This window comes from Cinclus cinclus, chromosome 31 (genome assembly GCF_963662255.1).
Source record: "Cinclus cinclus chromosome 31, bCinCin1.1, whole genome shotgun sequence".
Lineage (NCBI taxonomy): Eukaryota > Metazoa > Chordata > Aves > Passeriformes > Cinclidae > Cinclus > Cinclus cinclus.
This window is the reverse complement of record NC_085076.1, coordinates 245,827-270,446: the sequence shown is the minus strand read 5'-3', so window position 1 is coordinate 270,446 and position 24,620 is coordinate 245,827. Positions and strand designations below refer to the sequence as shown.

The window sequence follows — 24,620 nt, the reverse complement described above, 5'->3', positions numbered from 1 at the left end:
GGCTGGCACCTCTCCCGTGCCTCAGTTGCAGTTTTGCAAGACTGAGGCCATGCAGGGAAGGTGGCTGCAGAGGGGGGAGGAAGTGGTGGCTTGGGATCCTGTTTTGGGGCTCATGGCACTGAGCTCTCACTCAGCTGGGAAGGGGAAGGAGGCAAGTTCCACAGGAGAAGTGGAGTGTGCAAGTGTCAGCTAGGCCAGGCTTTCTGGCAAGGGAAATTCCGGGGGTGGGGGGAAATGCTATAAACCAAAATTTGTGGATGCTGGCGGGGGTGGGGGGGTGGATACACATGCAGCATGGGAAGCCAGAGCCAGCAGCACTTATCTGGGATGGGTCAAGTGGGAAGGCTGAGACAGGAATGGGGATGCAGGGATGGAGCGTGGGGATGGGGTACAGGGATAGGGTCTGGATCTGGAGGTGCTGAGATGGGGGTGCAGGTACTTGTTGCCAAAAGCTGAGAGCAAAACTGGGGTGAAGGGCCTCAGTGTAGTTATGGGGGCACAGGAACGTGTCAGGAGAGGGGTTGGATGTAACTCGTGTGTGGTCAGAGGGGTGTCCCTGCCCCTCCTGGGAGTGGGGGTGTCGGTGGTGTGTGTGGGGTAGGGGGAGGTAGTGCCCACTTCTGTGCCAGTGGGCGCCCACCCTCCATACGCGGGGCCGCGTCCGTGTCCCAGTGCGGGGAGGTTTCGGGGTCCGCAGCCCCGTGTCCGTCCGTCAGGGTCTGTGGGTGCGGAGGGGCCGCGGACGGCCGAGGTACAGCCGTAGCCATGGCGACGTGAGCCGGATGCGGGCCCGGGGGATGCTGCTCCCGCCCGCCGCAGGTCGGTACCGCCGCACCGCGACCGGGACCGGGGGGGCGCCTGGGGGGCCCTAGGGGTCTGGGGAGGCTCCGCGTGGGCGGGAGGTCGAGCGGGAAGGGGGGAAGTCGCCATAGTGGTGTTGGGCTTGGGGGACCCCCAGCGCTGATGATTCCAGCCAGCAACAAAGAGGTTGAGGTCCTGGCCCTGGAGAGACCCCTCGGCTCCCCCCCAGCAGCTCCCTGCACTCTCTGTCTTCACGTTCCTCCCAATCCCCCCCTTTCCCCTATCTCCTTTGCACCCCTCCACACCTCCTTCATCCCTCAGTTCTCTCCTGTGCATCCTCCTCTCTCTTACCTGCACCCCCCCAGCTCTCCCCACCTTTTGCATCGAACACCCCCATGAATCGTCTCCCATTTCCTCTTAGGTACACCCCCAAGTTCCTCCCCTTCATGTCCTTAGTCCACCCCCTCTCCTCCCTTGCCTTTTATCTCCCCCCCCCGCCCCCACACACCCTGCTCCAGATCTGGGGGGGTTGAAAGAGCTTCCCCCAGGCTGAGCTGCCCCAGCCCCTCTTGGCTGTTAGGAGCTTTCCTGCGCTCCCACACTACAGGAATACTCCTGAGATGTGACATGAGCAGGGCATTGGAGCCTAGCTGCAGAGAAGGACCAAACTCTTCTCTGCTGTGGGAAATTGAGGCAAAGGGAACGTCTGAGCAGCTGGGAGATCTCTGCCACCAGCTTCACACCAGCCCTGCATCCATCACAGCTCACCTTGCTAAGCGCAAGGGCTGGACCTGGCTCCACCCCATAGCAGGTGATGTGCTCTTTGCAGGGAGTATGCGTGTTCATTGGCTGCATAATATTCCCTGGCTTAGAGGGAATCTTCCCGGGGGAGATCCAAGCGGGAGCAAGACCCATGAAGCCACAGCTGTGGTCAACCTGAAAGTACCAGGGGAAATGAAACCACCTCATTCTTGAGAGACCCTTGGTGGCACTCACTCCCATGTGCCAAATCCTATATAGGGAGGCTGTAAATTACATCCATGTCCCCAGACCACTGTGACCAGGGGACCCAAAAAAGGAGGAGAGACAGGGCTGAGAAGGAATTCTGGCTTCCCACGATGCTGGAGCAGCTTCGAGGCTGCTGTCACCTCACATCCTCTGTCAGCCCTGGCTCATTCTGGGGAACACTCTGGTGGTTTTCCTCAGCCCCACCACAGCCCCAGTCAAGCCTTCAGCCTCGTCAAGGAGCCTCTGGCTCCCTTTCCCATCCCTCCTCCCCCTCCCCAGCCTTGATGGCAGTGGCCCAGGGCAGAACAATATCCAAAGTCCAAGCTGGTCCAAGGCTCCGTGCCCCGTCCCTCAGCCAGCCCTTTGCCAAGTGGGAAATCTGGGGCAGAATAACCTACTTTCTGTGCTCACAAGGAGCTTCTGTCCCAGCCAAGCAAGGTGGTGAGGACAGCGCTGCCCTCTCAGGGCTCCATGTCCCAGTGGGCTGCTGTGGGGACGGAAGAGGCAGGTAAGGAGGCCCCAGGATGCTCCAGAGGGATATTGGGGTACTTCAGGTACAGCCATGATGTTGAGGAAATCCAGGGCTTTGGCTTTGGGGGATTTCTTGCCTACAACCAGTGCAGCCAGGGGTTAAGGATGGAATCTCCAGGGAGGTGGGTTCCTGGAACAGTGGCAGAAGCTTTGTGAGGGTGATGCTCGGCCCCATGGGGGTGTTTGTGGGGACCAGTGCTCAGCCCTGGGGGGCTGGTTTTCTGGGTGATGCTTGTCTCCGTGGGGCTGGTTTTGGGGGTGATGCTCAGGCTCGCTGTTGGTCCACACAATCCACAGGAAAAATACCACTGTTTTCCTCACCCCAAAGATTTCCCCACCAAGTAAACCCAGGCATCTGAGCACATCTTCCTCCCTACTGGGCATCCAGTTGGAGGAACAGAGCTCTCTGGTTCTCATCCCAGCTGCCTCCACCAGGCTTCGCTGCTGTCCCTGAGGGGGTGCGAGGCAAGGGAGGCGGGCGCAGGCGCCCACTGCCCCAACCTGCCGAGGCTCGTCCTCTTCCAGCAGGACTTTCAGGTTCCCGCAGTCGCGGCGGAGCCACGCAGGGTTGGGTTGGGCTGGGCCGGGCTGCAGCGAGCCCAGCACGAGCCGGGCTGGGAGCTTGGCAGCACGGCCACGCTGCCGCTGGATCCAGGGCATGGGCCCACAGGAGTCTCGTGGCCACAGCCCCCAGGGCACAGGCTCTTGCCTGATGCCCATGCTCCAGGGGTGGAGGTGAGCGGCTCTGTCCTCGCCTGCCAGACAGGTAATGCCACTCGCTGGGGATACGGTGGCCATCAGCAAAGGGATCTTGGGGACCGTGAGGTTGTTGAGATGTGGCTCTTTCCCCAACGCTTCTGGCATGAGCTGCAGAAAGAGCTGCAAGAAGGGGTTCCCGTGTGTGTTCCCCCCCATTTTGTGGACGCTCTGATAACTGATGGAGCCGGACAAAGGAATCCCGGATGGAGATGAGCTCTGAGGCTCTGGGGGCAAAGGCAGGAGCATTTGGACACCTCTTTGCCGGGGTCCCTGGTGCAGGAGCCCCCCAGGATGAGGGGACATCTCTGACTGTGCCAGAGGTTTTGGTGCAGGAGACCCGCAGTGTGAGGGGATGTCTCTGACTGCAGGTGTAGAAGTTCGTGCCCAGACTGGGGGGGGGGGGGGGGGGGGGAGCTGGGCACGTGCGACTCGAGGCGCTGAGGGGCCCCCCCCATCCCCCACTTCTCTGCCGGGTGCTGCTTCCCGTCTTGTTTCCGCCGGGTGAAGTGACACGCAGCCCAGCAGCGTGTGCCCTCACCATCGCCCTCCCCGCAGGGATGGTGGTGGGACCCTCTTGTGGCGCATCCCTGCCGCCCCCCGCCATGCCCGCCGCCCTTCGCCTTCTCTGTGGGGTGGTGGTGCCGGCTGCCATGCTCTGCGCAGAGCCCCTGCCCCGCGTCACCTTCCCCAGCGGTAAGTATGGCACCGGGAGCAGGATCACCGGGAACAGCTGGGACAGTTGGGGAGGGGGACACACAACCACTGCGTGGGAAAGTGCCCACCCCCAGGGTTGAGCATCTAGCATCAGGAACCTTTGGGTGTCCCCCATCATAGCCCCCTCGCCCCATTACTTACCCTCTCGTGGGGTTGGAAACAGTGCCAGTGGCCACAGGTGATGCAGTGGGGGAGTTGATGAGAGTAGATGAGGCTGCTTGGCACCCCAGCACCCAGTGGGCCAGATCCAACAGAAATTTTGTCACCCACATGGCATCCAGGATCACCCTTAGTCAGCGTCACCCAGGGAGGAGGAAAAGCTGCGTCTAGAAGGGCACAGCATGTCCAGCTGAAACGCAGGTGGCAAAACAGGAGCTTGGCAGGGGAGGGAGGGGGGCTGTGTTGTGGCAATCGGGCTGCAAGAGGGTCTGTGCCCCATGGCAGGGTCGCATCATTCCATCCCTGACTGCACTGTCACTTCCCTTTCCCCATGCAGCCATGTCCACAATTGCAAAAATGCCCCGGTTTCAGTGCCTGGTGGGGATGAACGATAATCTGCAGTCCCTGGCTGTGCTTGAGGGCACCCTGGGGGCTGATGACCTCCCCAGTCTGGCACCTCAGGAGCTTGTAATCCCTCCAGGGTGGCACCCTGGGGCAGTGCATTCCCCAAAGGGAGCACTGCCCTTGGCCATGGCCCCAAAGCATCACAAGCACAGCTTGGGGGAAAATGAACTCCATGTCGGGGGTCTGCAGCTTGGGGGCATTCAGCTCTTGCAGTAGGACCTGGAGGGGACAGGGGGAGGTGAGGACCTGAAGGACAGAGGGGTGATGGTGATGTGGGAGCTGAAGGGGAAAACCGCACCCTATTTCCTGTGTGAGACGTAACACGAGCTGAGATGGCAGCTGCTGCTGCATCCACATGCAGATGATGGTGGTGGTGTGTGTGTGATCCCTGGGCCCCCATCACCCCCTTTGCTCCTGCCAGGGGACCCTCGGCGGACCCTCACCCACTTCACCAAGGATAACGTCTCCCATTATGACATCTTCTTACTGGATGAGAGCAAGGAGGAGCTGTATGTGGGGGCACGTGACTGGGTGCTGGCCCTCACTGTTGGCACCCCTGGTAGCATCCGTGTCAAAGCCTCGGTGAGTAGCCACCACTTTGGGGGGGGGGGGGAGGGGGAATGGCGTTTCCACTGTGTTTCAGTTTCCCCCATGGGGTTGGGCTCAACATCCCAGGAACATCTTCATTCCCTTTGCAGATAATGTGGGGACCCACAGACGAGAAAACCTCTGAATGTGCTTTTAAGAAGAAGAGCCAAGAGGTGAGATGGTCCTGTGGGGGCTCAGGGGTCCCACAAAGCTACTGGAGTGCTCAGCACCCAACTCTGCTCTTTCCCCCTCAGACTGAGTGCTTCAACTTCATCCGAGTCCTGGTGGCCCTGAACCAGACCCACCTCTATGTCTGTGGGACCTATGCCTTCAGCCCCACGTGTACCTACATTGTGAGTGTCCTCCCCACGATAGGGTGCAGGGGGTCTCTAGGCAGGTTGTAGTGTTGCTGTGAGGACCCCCAAAATATGGTCCCAGAAGTGAATCATGGGCTGTCCCCAGGATGGGGGTGCCAGGTGTCCCCCCCAAGGGACATCTTTGTGTCCCATCTGCTAAAGGAGCCCTTAGTGATTCTCACTCAGCTGCCAGCAACTCTTCCTCTGGCAGGGAAACCCCAGTTTTGAGTCCCTCAAGGTGACTCCAGGTTCTCTGTCCCTGCCTCAGTTTCCTCTGTGCTGAGCATGTGGGGGGTACTGCCGCTCCCCAAAACAAAAATAAGGGAAGTTGACAAGAGCTGGGTGCCCGCAGCATCCTCTGTCATCACCCCCTGTCATCATCCCTGCACCCACCTTGAAGACATGGGCCACCCCATGTCTGCAAGGTACTCCACAGTCATTTGCTACAGATTTGGGGTTATTTTCACTCCTTTGACTAATTTTTCTCCCCTTTTCCACAGCACCTGGAAAACTTCACACTGGTGTCCAGTGGCAGAGGACAACCCTTCCTGGACGGGAAGGGCCAGTGCCCCTTTGACCCCCAGCACACCTACACAGCCCTGCTGGTGGGTGAGTATGGGGCCAGTGGCCTCATGGGTGGGCACCCATCCCTGGGGTGGAGTGGAGGGCGAGGGTGAGGGTCCTCACCATGGTTTAGCCTCTGCTCTGTCCCTGGGCAGATGGAGAGCTCTACACTGGCACCATGAACAACTTCCAGGGCAATGAGCCCATCATCTCCCGCTCATTGGGCACCCGCACCTTGCTGAAGACAGACGCCTTCCTCCGCTGGCTCTCAGGTGAACAGAGGGAAGGTCCCAGGGAGGATTCCTGGGGAGGTGCCTGCAGCCCCCTCTGGCTCCAGCTCCTCACCCACCTGCCCTGGCTGTGCCTGTAGCCGATGCTGCCTTCGTGGCCTCCTTCAGCATCCCTGGGGACGACAAGGTCTATTTCTTCTTTGAGGAGACAGCAGACGAGTTTGACTTCTTTGAGCGGCTCCTAGTGCCGCGGGTGGCCCGTGTCTGCAAGGTGTGTGCAGGGGAGACAGGAGGGAATGATGGTGGGCTACTATGGGGATACAGTGATGGGGGTGATGACGATGTGGGACAATGACAGGAGACTGATTTTGGGGACAATAGTTGTACTGTGATGGACAACGATGATAGGGGACAATGACATGGGATGATGACACCATGATGGGGGACAATAGCAGGGGACAAAGGGAGTAACTGGGTCCTGTCACCTTGGTAATGAGCACCCTCTGGATCCGGCAGAGCGATGTAGGGGGGGACAAGGTGCTGCAGAAGAAGTGGACAACTTTCCTGAAGGCGCAGCTGGTGTGCTCCCAAGCTGGCCGCTTCCCCTTCAATGTCATCCACCATGCCTTTGTCCTGCTCCGCCACGACGGCCGTGCCGACTTCTACGCCGTCTTCACCTCGCAGTGGTGAGTGCCCAGGGGTGTGGAGGAAATCCAGGGGCCTGTGCCCTGCCGCTGCCCACCTGGCTATCCCTCTCTGCAGGCAGGTGGGCAGGGCAGGCAGCGCCGCCGTCTGTGCCTACAGACAGGAGGATCTGGAGAAGGTCTTCGAGGGCAAGTACAAGGAGCTGAACAAGGAGAGCTCTCGCTGGACTGTCTACAGTGGCCCCGATATGAGTCCTCGGCCTGGCAGCGTGAGTGCTGCCTGCTCACGGGCACTGGACTTTCCAGGGGACAATGTTGGTCCCCAGGAGATGGGGACCAGTTTTCCCTGTGTGTTCTCACTGCCAGCAGGGCGAGAAAGGAGAAGGGTCCCTCTGCACCCCACTGATGCTGGCACAGGGCAGTGCGGTGATGCAGAACATCCTGCCCTACCAGCATATACCCCTCTCTCCCCCACAGTGCTCCATGGGTCCCTCCTCAGACAAAGCCCTCACCTTCATGAAGGACCATTTCCTGATGGACGGGAAGGTGTCACCCATCCAGGGGCGGCCTCTCCTGGTGAAGTCCAACGTCACCTACACACACATCACAGTAGATGAGACTCGTGGGGTCTCGGGGACCATGTATCGTGTCATGTTCCTGGCCACAGGTGGGCTTATACTGGGGTGCACACAGGGTAAACCCTCCGACCCTTCCCTCAGCTCCAAAGCCTCAGTGATGTCTCCTGTGCCCCACAGCCGAGGGTCTCCTGCACAAGGCAGTGGAGCTGCGTGAGGGTCCCCACATCGTGGAGAGCATCCAGCTCTTTGAAATGCCAGAGCCAGTGAAGAACCTGCTGCTGGCCCCAGGGAAGGTAGGGCAGACGTGATCACCCAGGCCACCCAACAGCTATCCAACACCAGCACCAGAGGCTGGGGGGAGGCTCAGCCCCGTGCCTCTCCTTCCCCAGGGCATGCTCTATGTGGGCTACTCCAGAGGTGTCCTGCAGATCCCGCTGGCCAACTGCAGCTTGCACCAGAGCTGTGCCGAGTGTGTGCTGGCACGGGATCCTTACTGTGCCTGGCACAGCACCAAGGGCTCCTGCCAGCCTGCCCGCCTCGCTACCGAGGACATGTGAGCAGCGGGATGAGAGTGGGAAGGGGGTGTGGAGGCCACTGGGATGCTGACCCCACTCTCCTGGCCGCAGGAGTGCGTGGCTGCAGGATGTTGAGACGGGGAGCCCGGTCACCGCATGCCACCATGGGAGGAGTACAGCCATGCCCCGATCCTGGGGGCCACCAGAGGATCCCAGCATACAGGGTTGAGTATGGGAGCACAGCGGAATGGGGCACATGGGGTTGGATGGGGCACATGGGGTGCACCACATCACCCTGCTCTCCACACCCACAGGGCTCAGCCCCCAGCTGAACACCGTAGTCCAGCTGCCGTGCCCCTGCCAATCCGCACTGGCCACCTACAGCTGGCAGCAGCCCAGCAGTGCCCAGGGGCACACGGTGCTGCTGCCTGACCACACGCTGGTGGTCATCATGCAGCAGGGAATGGCTGGCACCTACAAGTGCCAGGCAACAGAGAATGGCTACACCTGGACCGTGGCTCACTACCAGCTTAGGAACTCTGGCAGGGGAACCCTGGGGGATGTGCTGGATGAAGAGGAGTTGGCTTGGGGGTCCTCGGGCCCTGGCACCCCCCAGTCATACTGGCCAGGTTTTGTCACAGTAACGGTGCTGCTGGCGGTGACGCTGACCGTGGCTGCCTGCCTGGCCCTCCTCACCTACCGTGACCAGCTCAAAGCTCGGAGCAAGGTGCGGGGCTGCAGCACACCCCACAGCCCCCCATCTCGCCACCGGGAGAAGGTGCCCCTCAATGGGGGCACCAGAGAGCCCCCAGCACCTGGAGCTGCCACCGAGGAGGAAGAGGAGGATGAAGGCTCCCGCGCTTGCTGCCTCCAGCTTGATGGGGACATCGACATTGACAACAACCGACTCCATGTGCCAACAGGGGACATGGCGTGACACTGCCAGCGGGTCAGGGACACCCTGGGGGAGGGGGGATATGGGGAGGGGTGTGAATGTGAAAGCATTTTCAGTTTTGTTTCTTTGTTTGTTTTTTTTGTTTGTTTGTTTTTTGTTGTTGGTGGGGTTTTTTGTTGTTGTTGTTTTTTGTTTTTTTTTTTTTTTTTATTTAATACACCTATTTTAACCTAAGGTTCACATTTTGGGGCAGGGGGCAGAATGGGCCCTGAGAGCAGCAGGGGTGGACTGGGGCAAGTGAGTGGGATGGGGATAGACTGGAGGGAAAAGGTCGTTTGGACATGCAAAGGATGTGGCTCAGAGGAGAAATGTGGCTGTGGGGCAAGGGTGTGGGGTGGGGATGGCTGGAAATGGTGGATGCTGACACTGGTATTACCACAGGGAAATAATCCAGCTTCAATAAAAACCTCAACATGGGGCAAGCTGTGCTCAATGGGCTCCGTAAGCCAACCCCATGGGCACTCACACTGCACTGACACCCATCCCTCAACGCTGCATGATTCCGACCCTGAGGTCCCCGGGGTGGCAGAGCCCCCCACTTCTCCCTAGCTGTCCCCCCCCCCCCCCACTCCATTTCCAATGTGTTTGATCTGCCTTTTTAAAGTCAAAACAGCTGCAAATTTTCCTGCTCTTTGCTTTTTTTATTAAAAGAAAGAAAACTCAATGCCTCGCATTGTTGGGTCCATGGAGCATCCTCGGGGGGTTTTTGAGCAATATGCGTGGGGGTGTGCAAGGTGTGGGCCTGTAGGGACAAACATTCCTGTACAGTGTGCACCAGGTGTACGTGTGCAGTGAGGGGCCGGGAGACCAGGGAATTGAAGGACAACCCTCTCACTCTCGCCCATCACTCCGCCGCGCTCCGACCTCTCCAGCACGTGGCACACAGAACCCTCGCACGGCTGCTGACGGCCCCTGGCCCTTTAAGATCCGTATTTCGGCGCGGTCCCTGTCGCCCTCTTTACTGCGGGCCGGAAGCACGTGACACTTCCGGTGCGGCCTCTGCCCGTTTCCAAGATGGCGGCAGCGCTCGGGGGCTGACGCCGTCGGTCACTTCCGGCCGGGGAGCGGCCATGGGGCTGCGAGGCCGGGCCGGTCGGGGGGTCGTTGGGGGTCCCTCCCGCCGGCGCGAGGTGAGGGTGGGGCGGGCCCGGGGTCGGGCCTGCGGCGGGCCGGGGAGAGGCTTGATCTGGGCCAGCAGCGGCGCCGCAGGGCCTAATGGTGGTGGCCTGGCCTGGCGCGGCGCTGGTCAGGGTGGCGGCGACTGAGCGGGGGCTTGGGCAGGTGTGGAGGCTGTGCGGCTGGACGGGAGGGCGGCAGGTAGGGGAGAGGGGGCGGCTGGCCAGTGGTGCACGTAAACCGGAGTGGGGGAGAGGGTCGGTGTGAGACAGGTTGGTGTTGGCCATGAAAGACCCCGGGAGAAGGGGCCGGAGTGTCCCGGGGCAGACGGGGAAGGACCCAGAGACCCCCTCAGCGATGCCCCCGGCGCAAGCGGGACGGGACTTGAATGGGCGTGGGGAAAGGAGCTGGAGGGTCCAGGGACCTCCCCAGGGCAGAGGCCGAAGTCCCCTCCGGGGTGGACGGGAAACCGGCTGGAGACCCCGGGGCTGGAGGGGTAAAGCTGGCTTGGGGACAATGGGGGCAGCCCCGCGACACGGAGCCGCGGTGCGCGGGACGCGTCTCGCCCGGCAGTGACCTTGAGCGGATCCCGGACCGAGCTCGGCCGCTGTTCACGGCCTCAGAGCGCAGCCGAGCTTTTGCGGACCGGGAATCAGAGTTGGTGGTTTCGCTCAGGGGCTAGGAGGGTGGGGGGCTTCTGCCCGCGGGGCTGGGAGTGCTGGGGAGAGCTGTCATCAGAGTGCCGCTGCCACATCGCTTAGAGAGCGACATCTGCTCCGGAGAGCTGCGGGTTGTCAGCGGGACTGGGGTTATAGCGAGGACTCCCTCGCGGGTTTGTATGTGCTCCCACCGTGGGGTGATTTAAGGAGCGAACAGTGGATTAGTTTAGCTCGGTGAGCTGGATGTGGTGCTTATAGCAGCAAGGTCAAGGTTCGATCCCCAAATGGGCCATTCACTCAAGAGCTGGGACTCGACAGCCCTTCTGGGTCCCGTCCAGCTCAGACTATTCTGTGGTTCTTTGCTGAAGGAGATGCCAAGCGCTGACTCCGGATGGTTCCCAGGCGGGTGCTGAGGCATTAGCATGCTGGGCAGGACACATCCCTGGCCAGGGTACACAAAGGCCCTGTCTGTGTTTGCCAGAGAATCATCTTTAGCTCCAGTTGCAGCAAAGAGCAGTTTGTGGACCAGACTGACAGGGTGGCATTAAAAAGGACATGAATTGGGGTGGGGGGTTTATACTAAGTTCAGTTCTGTGTATAGGAGGCTGAGGCTGTGCCCAGATGAGAGAACTGGAGCATGGATACCCTGCTTGGTATCCCCTGCTTGGATTTCCAGGCAGAAGTTCAAGAAATGCTGTTTTGTGCATGATGGGAAGGAGCCACTGAGGGATGGTTTTGGCACGTAAGCTGCTACAGAGTTTAAGAATGTGTGAGCTGTGGTGTGGTTGTACCTTGTTTTGGAGGGCAGGTCAACTCTTAGGAGATGTAGCCATTACTTCGATACCAGTCTCCCTAAAATTACTTGAAAGATCATCAAAGGGTAGCTTAATGAGTGTGACTGGATCCGTGCCCTGAGTGAGGCCTTGGTCTCAATTTCTGGAAGATTAAATCGTTTGAATAAAACTCTTTTATGTTGCCAAAGTAAGAATTGCAGCCATGCTGGTCATCCCTGGAGCTGTCAGGGTCCCTTCCTTCTTCCACACAGGGGAGGCTTTGAGTGCCTTAGAGCCGTGGAGTTAAAGTGACTTTGTCTAATTCAGATCCTGAATGAGAGGAGTTACTGGTAAGAGTCCAGAGAAAGTACAGCTATTTATTTCCTCAAGAAGCTGTGGCTGAAAGTCTAAACCTAAAGCACTACAGCATATAAAACTGAAGATCAAGGATACGTATTTATTATTATTGTTGTTGTTGTTGTTGTTTTGTTTTGTTTTCCATATTGCAGTAATGAGAATGTTTTCTGCAGGTAGCCCTTCCTTTTCCTTTGTGGCGAGCTCAGTTCTGTCCCTAGGTGACAGAGGAATTTGGAATATGGACTGAACCCTCAAATTCCACCAGGGAATCATATTGGCTAGGCTCTATTTTATTTATTTATTTTTTTAAAATGAAATATTAAGCTAGTGGGATTCCTAACAAGAACCAAGTCATGTTTTCACAGTTGCTGTGTGCAGATAATTCCTGTGCAGGAAGCTTTGTGTGTCAAGTTGGTATTAGTGGACCCAGTAAGGCTGTAATTGAAATTTAAGCAATCCAGGCTTTGTTTAGCCAGATTGTGGTGTTTGTTGTGCCTTAACTGCCAAGACAATTGCTTGGGAGGGTGAAGCTGTCTTTACAATGGTAAAAATGTTAGACCTAGGTGCCCTTGGGCATTTTTAACTCCCCTGTCCATCTGCAGGAGTCGTGGTAGCTTGCAATACTGTTTGTTCCTGTTCAGCAAATATTTTGTTGGCCGACGGGCAATGAAATGGTCACTTAATGGGACACCCACCCCTGATCTGCCATAATTTCATAACTGTAATTCTTCTCTGCCAGAGGTAAACAACTTCCAGTTGTTTTGTTACTGTGTTTCTAGTAGAAAGTCTCTGGCCTATGTGAGTTCTTCATGAATTCTGAAGTGTTGAGACACTTCCCCAGGAATCACAGACTGATTTGGGTTGGAATGACCTGAAAGTCCATACTGTCCCATCCCCTGCCATGGGCAGGGACGCCTTCTACTGTCCCAGGTTGCTCCAAGCCACACTACCAGGGATGGGACAGCCACAGCTTCTCTGTGCACCCTCTCCCAGGGCCTCTGCACCCTCACAGGGAACAATTTCTTCGCAGTATCTCATCTAACCCTGCTCTTGGTCAGTGGGAAGCCATTCCACCTGTCCTGTCACCCCCCCCCCCCCCCCCCACCCCCGGGCTCTTGTCCCAGGTCCCCCTCCCTTGGAGCTCCTTTAGGTATTGATGATGTGTCTTGGTAATGTAAAGTGCTCTGAAATCGGTGTGTGGTGGTGGCTGCTCATCCCTTTGAGTTCTCACTTGGTGAATCTGTTTTCAGACCTCAGGTTTTGGCTCCCTTGTTCCTGTTCCTGCTTCTTGCTCTTGCTCTAGGTCTGCTCTCCAGCAGTTCAGCTCGTGACTGGGCACACTCTTCCATTTGCCAGCACCTGGAATACAAGTTATGATCCAGCTGCAGTCAAGCCTTTCCCAAAAGTTCAGCTACCCAAACACTCCAGGGGTTTTTTAAATTTGATGCAGAAAGTAAGTCCTTACAGGCAGTGAAATGGTCCATGTTGCATTGGGTGATTCTCTTCTCTTGTTGCCTGGCCCTGTGTGTAGGTTTCCTTAGCTCAAGCTTTGTTAATTGTGCAGCAAGTTAATTTACTAATTATGATGTCTTGAGGTCCCTTCTCGGGGTGCTGGAACTGTTGCCTGCAAAGACTGAGCTGGAACAGAGACTAAACAGAGCAAAAGGAATAAAATCAGTATTTATTGAAAGGATCCACTTTGGGCAGTGCAAGAGCCCAGCTGGGGCTACACCTAAATTAAATCCAAGATGGAACCCGGTCATGAGTTTTTACACTTTTATAAGTTTTGGTTCATCTATATATTGGGGTCAATTATCCAACCACAGCCCCAGTTATGAACTCTCAGCCCCATGGCTTGGCCCCTTTCCCTCAGTGTTGTTGATGCTTTTTAGGTACCAGTTGTCCTCGATTCTCCAGCTAGAAAGGCATTCTTTTGTCTAACTACCCTGTGAAGAGAACTTACGAGCACCTAAAACGAAGTTTGAGTTACACACTAAGCAGCAGAGAATCTGAAAAATGCAAAAGCTAAAACCAAGGCATCAGTTACAGCTGCTGAAAGTACCAGGAGCCTGGTTATGGAGAAGAGGCTGGTGCCTGCTGGGACATGGTGATAAGCTGCAGCAATTGGGGCTGGGGGAGCCTGAACCAGCCCCTCCCTCCTCATCTTCCCCGTTCCTGGTGCTCTGAGCACAGCCAGCAGTGGAAGGGGGTTTATCAGACCAGGAGTGCCAATGGAATGTTGGAAGGGAGGGTGAACTTTGCTCATGTGGCTGACAGGCAGCTGAACAGAGAGGTCCTGGGCTGTGATTTAACCCTTTCTTTTCAGGGTTTTGTTAATCAATGTGGAGACTCTACATGGCTATTTTTGCCTTGTTTTCCCATTGTTGTTCTTCTTGCCTTCTCATCACCCTGCAGCTTTAGGTAGAATGGAAGTGCCCAAAGAAATGTGTCTAATTCTTGCAGGGAATCTAGGAACACAAGAGGACTTGTCACTTTCTTCTTTGTACAGATCCTGGAACTGAAAAGTGACGTCCTGACACCTGGGAGCATCACAGACCTGGAATGACAGGGGAGAAACTGCTTTGGTTGGCCGTCCCTGATCTTGCATGTCCATTACAAGGTGTGTGTGCTGCTGGAGTGGTGCTCATCTCCTGGTTCTCTCAGCCTGCTTCCCAAAACATGGAGCTTTGCTTTTCCACAGAGCAGTCTGGACTGTGGTGAGAGCTGCCAAGTGTGCCTGCTGCTCCTGGAGCTCAGGAAACAGCCATGGTGACATCAGAAGGTGTCACCATCAGCCACATGGTAGGGCCCTGCCTCTGGAGGTTACAGTCCCTCTGCTTGGCTGGCACAAGGCTGTGCAAGGGCTTGCTGTGTTCTTGAGGAGAGTCAGCAAAGTTTTGGGTGATGTGAGCGGCTGTAGTGAATGGGGCTTTGTCCTCTACCCAAGGGGTCTCTCATTTCAGGTGCCAGCACTTGCAGTCTGGTTGGGCAAGGCTGGAAGGCTGGGCCTGGATCTGCTCTGTACCTTTGAGGGACATCTGGACCTCTCCTGCCTGACCCCAAGGAGCCATGGAGGACAAACGCAACATCCCCATCATTGAGTGGGAGCACCTGGACAAAAGGAAATTCTATGTGTTTGGGATTTGCATGACTATGATGATCCGAGTGAGCGTTTACCCCTTCACACTCATCCGGACGCGGTTGCAGGTTCAGAAGGGCAAGAGCCTGTACAACGGGACTTTTGATGCCTTTGTGAAAATCCTGCGGACAGAAGGGACGGCTGGGCTCTACCGTGGCTTTCTGGTCAACACCTTCACCCTGATCTCGGGACAGTGCTACGTGACAACATATGAGCTCACTCGGAAGTATGTGTCACGGTACAACAACAACAACGCTGTCAAGTCTCTGGTGGCCGGTGGCTCAGCCTCCCTGGTGGCCCAGAGCATCACAGTGCCCATCGATGTCATCTCCCAACACCTCATGATGCAGAGAAAGGGGGAAAGCATGGGCAGGTTCAAGGTGCAGAGCCCAGACGGCAAGCGTCTGCTGGTCTTTGGCCAAACCAAGGACATCATTGTACAGATTTTCAAGGCTGACGGTTTTAGAGGCTTCTACAGGGGTTATGTGGCCTCGCTGCTCACTTATATTCCCAACAGTGCGGTTTGGTGGCCCTTCTACCACTTCTATGCTGGTAAGTGAAAGGAGGCTTCAAGCATATCTTATCCCAGGAGACCCAGAAGCCTCTCAGATTGACTCTTGACACTGTGGACTCAGCATGATTCACTTTCTCCCTGGGGGTGGGAGCAGAATCTGTCCTGAACTAAGGAGCTGTACCTGGTTGTGTAGGAATTCTGTGGGTGTTGGGTGGAAGTTTAACAGAGCAGTAGTGTTTCAATGCAGAACAAGGGGTCCAAGTGCTATAGGACTTCAAACTAGATGGCTCTAGTCAAGTGGGACTTTAAGCATCTGCTTTAACTTTCTCTTCCACTAATCCCAAATAATGCCTTCTCCACTAGAGCAAGGAAGGTTCTTGTGTTGGGTAGAGTTTTGGAGCCACAATATAAATATAGTTCATCTTTCAGTTAATGTAGATTCAGGAATCTCATATATGGCAAAGGGACTTTTAGAGCCACAAATCTTATGGCGAAACCAAACAACAGGCAGAGACAAGGACCAAATCTTCCCTGGGTTTCTTTCAGGTGTTGCTTCAGTGTCGGCAACTTTAAAATTGGCACCGAGTCTTATGATGAAAATGCACTCAGTAGAATGTTCTTTCTCCTAGCTCAGTACTCGTACTCTTTAGGGTGTCTCCAAAGGCTAAAGGTATTGGCCAGCTATGGTTTATTTTCCACCTCTGATGATCCTTTAGATTTCTGCTGTGCAGCTTTGCACATGATTTTTAGGCATCTAGTTACCTAATTTCTGCCAAAAGGTGGTGGTAATGAGCAGTTTGGGTTTTGCTGTACTGGGCCTGAAGTTCATCATGGAGGTCACCTGTTTTTCAAAATCCAGATGTCTCAAAGGTCCTGTTTGCTTTCCAGAGCTTTGGTGGGTAGAGGAAGCATTGGTTCTGCATTTAAATGGCAGTGGCAGCTTGGCATGTTGATCTGTACTTTGTGGGAGTGCTCCCATCAGTCTCCATGTCAACAGTTTATTAAGACCAAAACCCACTGTATTAACCATAATATTTTCATGGCAAAAGGGCTCAATGGAGGGCATTGAAGAACAAGGCAGATGACAGGGAGAGATCAGAGCTCCCAGCTTCCAGGTGTTTGCTCTTTCCCTGTCTTCTCAGTGGAAATCAAGATGGTGGGAAACATAAGCCCAACCTGTCAGTGAATCTCTTCTTTGGCTGCATTTCCCAGTCCTCTTTCCCCGGGGCAGCAGCAGGGGTCACTGAACCCTCCTCGGGTCCAAAGGATACTGCTGGCCCTGATTCCAGTCAATGTTTGAGGTCTTGACCAGAGCCACGTCCTTCCCTCTTGCCAGACAGACTTCTGAACAGTCTTCTCTCCAACTTTAACCAACAAAAGTATGGGAGATTCAAATCCTATTGGCCAGGAAGCACGAGCAGAATGAGGAAATCTGGGATGAGCACTACATGGTGCTTTTCTCCTTTGGGATCCACAGTGGGATACCAGGGTATCTCCTGGGCAGTGTACCCAGTAGTGTCAGCTTTCAAGGCAAATCTCTGCAGACACCTTCCAGTGGAGCCTTGCCTTAAGGCTTCCCCCACCTTCTAAAGAGGGTGGGTATTTTCATGCTCTATTTTGGGGACATGGAAGCTCATTCTGCCCAGTTTGCCCCACAGGCCCGGGAGCCAGTGTGGCAGCTGACGGGAGGTTGTGGAACAAAGTACGGGGAGTGTTCTGGAGCCACCAGTGTGGTGGGTCCTGCTCCCTGTCCTGTGCCAGCTTTCTGCTTGGTGTAGGGAGCACTGCTTGGAGATTCTGTGGGAGGAACTGGCAGGCTGTAAATCAGAGATTCTGCCCACTGCAGATCAGTTGGAGTTAGGGGGTGGAGTTAAAGAAATAAGTGGGAACTGAAAGTCTGAAACTTTCCCGTCTCTCCTGTTCCCAGAACAGCTTTCAAGTTTGACTCCTAAAGACTGTCCCCACCTCCTTCTGCAAGCAATATCAGGGCCACTTGCAGCTGCAACAGCTTCCACACTCACCAACCCCATGGATGTGGTGAGGGCTCGGGTCCAGGTAAGAGCTCAGCATGCTTGGCACAGTGTGGGGTGGGGTTCACCCTTGGCTCTCTGATCTCTGTGGTTTCAGGTGAGCTGCTTCCCTGCTCTCTCTGGGCCTTTCATCCTGGGTAGTAGCTGCTTAATTAGCCCTCAGCATTAGCAAGAGGAGCCCAGGGAGCAAGGCTGGCAGTGCTGGCCTGGACTGCTCAGACAGGCTTTCTCTTCATAAAGGGAAAGATGCTTCCTGCTGCCTCTTTAGGACTTTGTGCTTTTTTTGCTCCCCTCCTCAGGGGATTCTGGAGACCAGATTAAGGCTGTTGGACTGGCTGATCTGTTGTCTCCAGAGTGCTCAGTTGCAACAGAGCCCCAGAGCAGCTCAGTATGGAGTCTGGTAGCTCTGTCAATGTTTGTTCTGGCATTGCAGGTGGAAGGCAAGAGTTCCATCATTCTCACCTTCAAACAGCTCATTGCAGAGGAAGGTCCCTGGGGGCTGACCAAAGGCCTCTCTGCCCGCATCATTTCGGCCACTCCTTCTACCATTGTCATTGTGGTGGGGTATGAAACACTGAAGAAGCTGAGCCTGCGCCCAGAGCTGGTGGACTCAAGGCACTGGTAGAGGCAGCTGGTGGAGGTGAATCTTCCTGTGAGCCCTCTGAATCTGGACTGTTGCAGGGGAGAGCCTGGGATGTGATGCAGCTGCTGTGCCTTTGTCTCTGGCTGGTTTCACAGCACAAGGCAGATACAAAAGCAACTGCACTTCACCTCTTTACATTTGAGTTTCATACAATGGTCTGCTACTGGTTTTGACCTTTGGCCCTGCTGTTTGCCTGGGACAGTTCATTCCAGGTGTGTGAACGCATCCTGGCAAGTTACTAATTCCCCTTTTTTTTTTAATTAAAGATTTAGTGGCTTAAGGAAAAAGCCAGTTTATTCTCTTTAAATTACTTTCATCTTTGCCAAACTTCCAAGGAGAGGAGTCTCACAGCCTGCAGCAGGACCCTCTGGTGGGATGTCTCTAGTGGCACTTGTGTTGTGGAAAGCTGGAAGCAGAAAATAGACAAGTGACTTTCTCCAATTACCTGCATTTATTTGTAGAAGATGTGAGACAAGTGTAACCTGGAACCATTTCAGACCTGATTTCCTGCGTTTTGAATGGATTACATACTTGTTTTGTAATATTCTTGGAAAACGTTCCTTATCTCTCATCCTCCAAACAGCAAACTGTCTGACAGCAAGTCAGGAGCTGAGCTGACTGTTTAGAATTAGCTGATGTAGGTTTTGACACCTAACCTGTGTTTTAAATCTATTGTAATTTAATTTTTTTTTTATTTTAGGGACACTTATTCCGGTATCTGGGGAACTGATTGGTTGTCCTGTGGCCTTGTTCAGTGCGTCAACCCTGCATGTTCTGAGTGGCTGCGGCCACTTCCCACCTTAGTTTAAACCCAGAAATGCAGTTTGGAAGTGTCCAAATGCAGTGTTGCCAGCAGCTGGATGAGAGCTGGATGGGGTTTGAGCTACAATTAGATAGGAGGGGGGGAAGGAAAAACCTTGTGCTGGCTTTTGATCCAGTTCAAACCTGACAGGCATGTTCATATTGAATAAGAAGTGGTGGTTCGCTTCATGAGTTTAAATTCTGCTCATCCAGTTTGTGAAGGGCAAGGATAATGTTTTGCACAATTGTTGGATCAGAAGCCTGAGCTATGGTCTGTGTATTTTACCAGGTGAAAACTTCAGGGGGATGAAACCAGAGGCTGCTTTTTGGGGAGGGAAGGGATTGTTTGACTGTACTCTGCTGCTCTTGGTGGTTGAGATTTGCTTTTCATGCTGCCAGCCCACACGTGGTGCTTGTCCCGGTTTGCCATGTCTGGGGGAGTTTGGGATGTACCTCCTCCCATTCCCCTTCTGCCATAACCAAGAATTTTGGTTGAGGTGTTGCTCCTGCCAACCTGTGGCTGTTGCTGGGCTCCACTTGGTTGTTTCTTCCTGAGGGGACTCATCAGTGTGGCTCTGCCTTCATCCCAGTGTTGTCCCCGCCCAGCAGACGCTGGACATGCCACCATGTCTGCTGGGGATGGAGGGTGCTGAAGCTTCTGCTGAGGTGAGGGAGAGGCTCCTCTGCTAAGGGCAGAGTTTGGTTCTAAGGTGCAGTGCTATGATGGAGCTGTGGGTGAGTCTCATCAAAGCCCTCTTCATCCACTTTTTGTTTCTTGTAGTGCTCAGGCAGTGAATGCTGGTACCACTGGTGGAGCTGTTGGAGCAGCAACATCTGCTCTGGTCACCTGTTTGTTGTTTAAAAGTTGACACCAATTGGCCCTTGCTCTAACAACAGATTCTGCTCTGAAAAGCAGAACAACAGCACCCCAAGGCAGCAGTAATGCTAATATTAACAGGAACAATAACAATTGACATCTGCCAAGTGCAGCAGGGGCAGTCCCAGTATGCAGCATGGAGAGGGGGCAGCAGCAGTGTGGGGAGACACTGTCAAACTTAATGTTCCTCTCATAACCAGCAACATTCTTGACAGCTAATAAACTTGAGAGACGTTCCGTTTGGTGCCTGCGTGTAAAAGCACATGCTAGGGGAGGCTACTGCTCTTTGTCCTGTCACAGAAACGGTTTCGCCCTTTGCCTTTGGACTAGGACTAGGACTAGGAGAGGGACGTGAACTGCCTGAGAACGCGGTGACAAGTGACTGCTCAGACGCTGAAGGAGCCAGAGAAAACCGGCTGGAGCACGGGGAGTGCCTGGAAGCAGCTGTGACCCAGAGCAGCCCTGGGGACGCGGGCTGGGTCCTGGTTGGCTGCTACATGGGAAATGTCGCTTTTTTTATTCTCAAACCGAGGTGAACTTTGCTGCTTCTTTCCTCACTGAACTCTTCAGGGTTGATCATTTTATTTCACTAAATGCTCGAGAACCCCAGTGGCTGGGGGGCAGGGGGGGAGCATTTCCACAGGGACGGGCGAGACTAGGCCGGTTTGTCACGCTGTTTCGCTTCAGGGCCGGGCGTAGCCCCGCGCCGCGAGGGGGCAGCTTCTTATCGCGGTGTTTCTTGTGGCGTTTTCAATTGGGACCGGGAGCGGCCGGGCCGGCGCGGCACCAGCCCCCGCCCCCCCCCGGGCCCGCGCTCTCTTCCCGCGCTTGCGGCCGGCGGGGGCGGGGATGGGGGCGGGGCCCGGCGCTCCGGCCAATGGGCAGCGGCGGCCGCGCGCGCGAGCCGCGCCATGGCGGCGGCGGGCGGCGGTGGGGGCGCGGGGGCGGCGGAGGACGCGGGTGCCGATGGCGGCGGCCCTGCCCCGGGTCGCGCCGAGGTGTTCGCCACCGTGGTGGACACGTTCCTGGAGAAGCTGGTGGCCGCCGGGAGGTGAGGCGGAAGCGGGGTCGCGCGGGGCGGGGAGGGACCCCTGTCCCGACCCTGCCGTGATCCTGGGCCCGCCCGGATCCCGGGAACGGCCCTGCCCCCGGCTCTGAGCCCGGCTTTAACCCTGGTCCCATTGCTGTGCCTAGCCCCGGCTCTGATCCCGGCCCCACCCGTATCCCTACACCCAGCTCTGAGCCTGGCCCTGACCCCAGCCCCGCTGTTACCCCAGTCCTAATCCTGCCCTTCTACCCCCCAACCGGTCTTGCAGCTACCAGAGGTTTGTCAACTGCTACCGCTGTCTCTACAAACTGCAGCCCCAGCTGACCAAGAGCATTTACGATCAGTTCATCTACCAGCTGCAGGCGTCCATAAAGGTGAATGGGGGAGCGACCCGCGTGCCTGGGGGGCTGCGGAGGGGCTTGGAGTGGCCGAAAGTGGATTCAGAGCCCTGTGAAAAAGTGCTGAACCAGTTAAGGTTAGCAAACACTTTCACTAGGTGGCAAAAGCAGAAAGCTAAGGCTGCTCTCCTGAGTTCTGTCTTCTCCAGAAAAAGCTGTAGGATCGTTCAGGTTGGAAAACACGACTAGGATGGTGCTTGTCAAGTCCAAGCATTTCCCAGCACTGTCAAGGCCGCCATTAAACCATGTCCGTAAGTGCCGTATTGGTACATCTGTTAAATATCCCCAAGGATGGTGATTCCCAGGGTGTAGGCCCTTCATCCAGGACAAAGCTGGAAGGAGTTGCGATAAGGGATGGAGGAACAGGACAAGGGGGAATGGCTTCCTACTGCTGGAGGGCAGGGTTAGGTAGGATATTGGGAAGAAATTCTTCCCTGAGTGGAAGGTGAGTCACTGGCACAGGTTGCCCAGAGAAACTGGCTGAAAGAGTTTAAGGCCAGGTTGGATGGGGCTTGAAGCAACATGATCTAGTGGAAGGTGGAATGAGATGTGCTTTAAGGTCCCTTTGAACCCAAACAATTCCCTGATTCCATGACCAGCAAAGGCTCACAAGCAGAGCGGTCCCTGTGTTTTTTCACCTTGTGTCCTTCTTTCACAGGAGGAGATCCAGGAGGTGAAAAATGAAGGGAATCTGGAGGGACTCTTGAGTTCACTGGATAAGATCGTGGAGGAGGCAAAGGACCGGGAAGAGCCAGCGTGGTATGGATGCCTGGGGTGGGGGTCCTGTCCTACAGGGGCAGCAGGTGGTTCCTGGGTGATGTTTGGGTGACCTGTTGGTCTCATGCAGCAAGGGAGGGTCTGAAAGCTGGTGTATCTTTACAGCAACGTCACTGGGCCTAAACCATGCAAAAATCAGTTCAATTTGTGGTTCTCTGGGTCCAGGATCCATTTCCATTCACTTCCTTAGTACAGGGAGGTCAGTACCACTGAAATGGGGGGACAAGCCAATTCTGACCAATCCAAAGGGCTCATGGGATGTTTTGAGCACAGTGCCTGTCTAACAGCAGAGCTCCCCTGGGTGCTCTTTATGTCCCTGGCTCAGGGCCTCAGCAGACGCTGCAGGTGCCATTTGGCCACCTGGGAGACAGACTGGGAATTGTAACCAGAAACACAAAATCTTAACGTTTCTATGCTGAGGGGGTGAATGACATCCTGCCTGCTCCAAGCGTCCTCTTACGGCCATGCTTGGGGAAGGCTCTCTGTTCCCTCCAGTGGGACTCTGCACTGGGGTCCCCACTCTGGCTGTCCTCAGTTCCTTGTGGCAGAAGAAACTGAGATCCACAGAGCTGATCCCACCTGGCAGCAGTTCAGCATCCAGCTGGGCTGTGTGGGACTAATGCTGGGCAGGGTTGCTGCTCTCTGGCTGCCTCATGTGCTGCTGTGTGCCCAGGCGGCCCAGCGGGATCCCGGAGGAGGATGTCCGCAGCGCCATGGTTCCCTACTTCCTGAAGCATCGCTCCCACCTGCGCAGAATTCTCAGGGAGAAGGAGGAAGAGAGCAGGAAGGTGGCCGAGTCCGTGCTCATGGGGAGGGACAGGATTGCAGAGTTGCAGCAGCTGATCCAGGCTCGCCAACAGGCCTGGCAGGTAAAACCAAATCAAACCAAACCAACCTCCTCGCAGCACCTGCTGGAGTGAGGTTTAGTGGGGCCTGGAATGACTTTCAAACCCTCCATTTCTCCAAGATCTCCCCAGAAGCCAAGTCCTCCTGAAACTTTAGGTGTGGACATTTTCTGGAGGTTTCAGGTGCTTTTCCCTGTGCAGTGGCTGGGATGTGGGATGGTCCTGGGGGAGATGAGGGGGTTATGTTCTGTGCACGCAGGGGACAGTGGTGTGTGACACAGCCCGCAGTCCACCCTGAGCGTGGCAGGGTGGGAGAAGCATCATGCTGAGGTCTGTGGGGTCATGTTCCTTCCAGGCGATCAGTAAGGAGCAACAAGAACTCATCATGACATTCCAGGAGCCCCAGTGAGGCCACAGGATGTCCCACGGGCTCTGCTGAGACAGTTCATCATCCCAAAGTACTGATGGGACAAGGTGTGCGCAGAACCCAAACTGAGAATCACTCTGTCAAGGCCACTGGAGACTGCAGAGGGACTGAAATGGCTGCTGGACTGGCACAGTTTGATCAGATTTCATGCAGAAACAAAAAAGACATTGGGAAATGGATGGCAATTCCGTATTTCCTCCTCAGCTAGACACAGAGGAGTGTCACAAAGCGTGTGCTCTCATCTGCTCCACTCAGTGTTGTGACAGGCCTGATTCCAGTTTCCACATGGGGGGTTTTGCTGCTGTTTCAGCTGTGTGTTAGACAGAGTTTAATGCCTTAAGCCCCAAACCAGGCTGTGCTCAGGCCTGAGGAGCCCACGAGCAAAAGCACACAAACCTGGGGGTGGGTCACAGCCATTGCTCCTCCCTGGTTTATTGAGTCTCCATGTGTTCAAGCCACTGCCCATTACAGATGTGGCAGCAGCTGCTGCATGAAGTTCCTTGTTACCATTCATTATGTTATTTTCTAGCCCTGCTGCCCTCCCAGCAACTTGAGGGTATCCAGGGGTCTATGCAGAGGTTGGAATGGCCCTGCCTCCACTGTGTGGGCTTGTGGCACAGGGGTTTAATGTTGTTCTGTGTAACCTTCTAGAACCAGACTGGTTTTCCCCACCCAGAGTTTTCTGTTACTGCCTCATCGGAAGTTTGTGGGCTGGGGAAGCAGAGGCTCCCTCTCTTAGTGGTGTGTGCCTCCAGCATGAATAGGTTGTTCCTTGGGGCTGGGCAGGGAATGAGGAGAGTCCCCCCCACACCTGATGAGGACTGAGAGAGGTTCTGAGTCCAACAACCACTGAGGGCAGCAGTTTCCCTGGTCTGCACCCCAAGGAGAGGCCCTGCCCTGGGCCAAACTGGGGAGCAGCAGTGGCTGCTCACTCCACACCCCAGCCTCTGTTTGCAATTAGAGCCTGGGCAGAGTGGCTGCAGCAGTTTCCCCTCTGCCTCCCCTTGCTTTGGTGGAATCTCAATAAATTGGAGCTGTTGTTCCCAGCTTGGCTCCCACTGCGTACTTGGCCCACGTACTCTGTACTTTATGGGTTTGTCTGACAAAGGCTCTGGTTCAGCAGTTCTGTCTGCCCTCTGCCTCAAAGCCTCCAGTTCCGCTTTTCAAGACAGGGCTGGGATTTATAGGATCAAAAAGCGGTCAGGATCTGAAAGAGGAATGTTACTCAGGGGCTCCAGCTGCCCTGGCCAAGCAGCATCTGCCCATGGCATGTGGCAGGGAGGAGCTATGTGGAGACGGAGGGCATAGGCATCTGCTTACCCTTTTCCAGGCACATGGTGTGACAATGCCACAAAAGAAGCGTGTGTTGGTTCCCCAAAAGTTGTCCAACAAGTTCCTGCTGGTCCTGT

The 24,620-nt window shown here is 55.5% G+C and overlaps 3 protein-coding genes across 7 annotated transcripts; all 3 read left to right on the top strand.

Moving 5' to 3' along the window:
- Positions 1 to 2,513: 2,513 nt before the first annotated feature.
- Positions 2,514 to 9,308, top strand: SEMA4A (semaphorin 4A). The gene is given in 19 exon segments (XM_062511384.1): positions 2,514 to 2,549; positions 2,551 to 2,713; positions 2,716 to 2,909; positions 2,912 to 2,962; positions 2,965 to 3,106; positions 3,655 to 3,792; positions 4,799 to 4,959; positions 5,076 to 5,138; positions 5,220 to 5,318; positions 5,822 to 5,930; positions 6,041 to 6,157; positions 6,256 to 6,386; positions 6,632 to 6,801; positions 6,878 to 7,028; positions 7,237 to 7,426; positions 7,515 to 7,630; positions 7,727 to 7,890; positions 7,964 to 8,076; positions 8,167 to 9,308. Coding segments are annotated over 19 exon segments (2,931 nt in total). The 3' UTR covers positions 8,790 to 9,308.
- A 547-nt stretch (positions 9,309 to 9,855) lies between these two features.
- SLC25A44 (solute carrier family 25 member 44) lies at positions 9,856 to 20,080 on the top strand. Of its 5 annotated transcripts, none has more exons than XM_062511708.1 (6): positions 9,856 to 9,937; positions 12,963 to 13,165; positions 14,222 to 14,332; positions 14,676 to 15,403; positions 17,293 to 17,420; positions 17,829 to 18,768. In XM_062511708.1, the coding sequence occupies exons 4-6, from the start codon at positions 14,782 to 14,784 to the stop codon at positions 18,018 to 18,020; spliced, it is 942 nt and encodes a 313-aa protein (XP_062367692.1). In that variant the 5' UTR covers positions 9,856 to 9,937; positions 12,963 to 13,165; positions 14,222 to 14,332; positions 14,676 to 14,781; the 3' UTR covers positions 18,021 to 18,768. The 5 variants fall into 5 exon arrangements, 4 of the variants coding, with proteins under 4 accessions (XP_062367692.1, XP_062367694.1, XP_062367691.1 ...); XR_009934083.1 differs by lacking the exon at positions 9,856 to 9,937 and adding an exon at positions 20,047 to 20,080 and having other exon boundaries at positions 10,159 to 13,165; positions 17,829 to 18,675; XM_062511707.1 differs by lacking the exon at positions 9,856 to 9,937 and adding an exon at positions 14,419 to 14,514 and having other exon boundaries at positions 10,159 to 13,165.
- A 547-nt stretch (positions 20,081 to 20,627) lies between these two features.
- Positions 20,628 to 24,276, top strand: PMF1 (polyamine modulated factor 1). The gene is made up of 5 exons (XM_062511192.1): positions 20,628 to 20,767; positions 21,033 to 21,138; positions 21,821 to 21,921; positions 22,613 to 22,808; positions 23,140 to 24,276. The coding sequence occupies exons 1-5, from the start codon at positions 20,628 to 20,630 to the stop codon at positions 23,191 to 23,193; spliced, it is 597 nt and encodes a 198-aa protein (XP_062367176.1). The 3' UTR covers positions 23,194 to 24,276.
- The last annotated feature ends 344 nt before the right edge of the window (positions 24,277 to 24,620 follow it).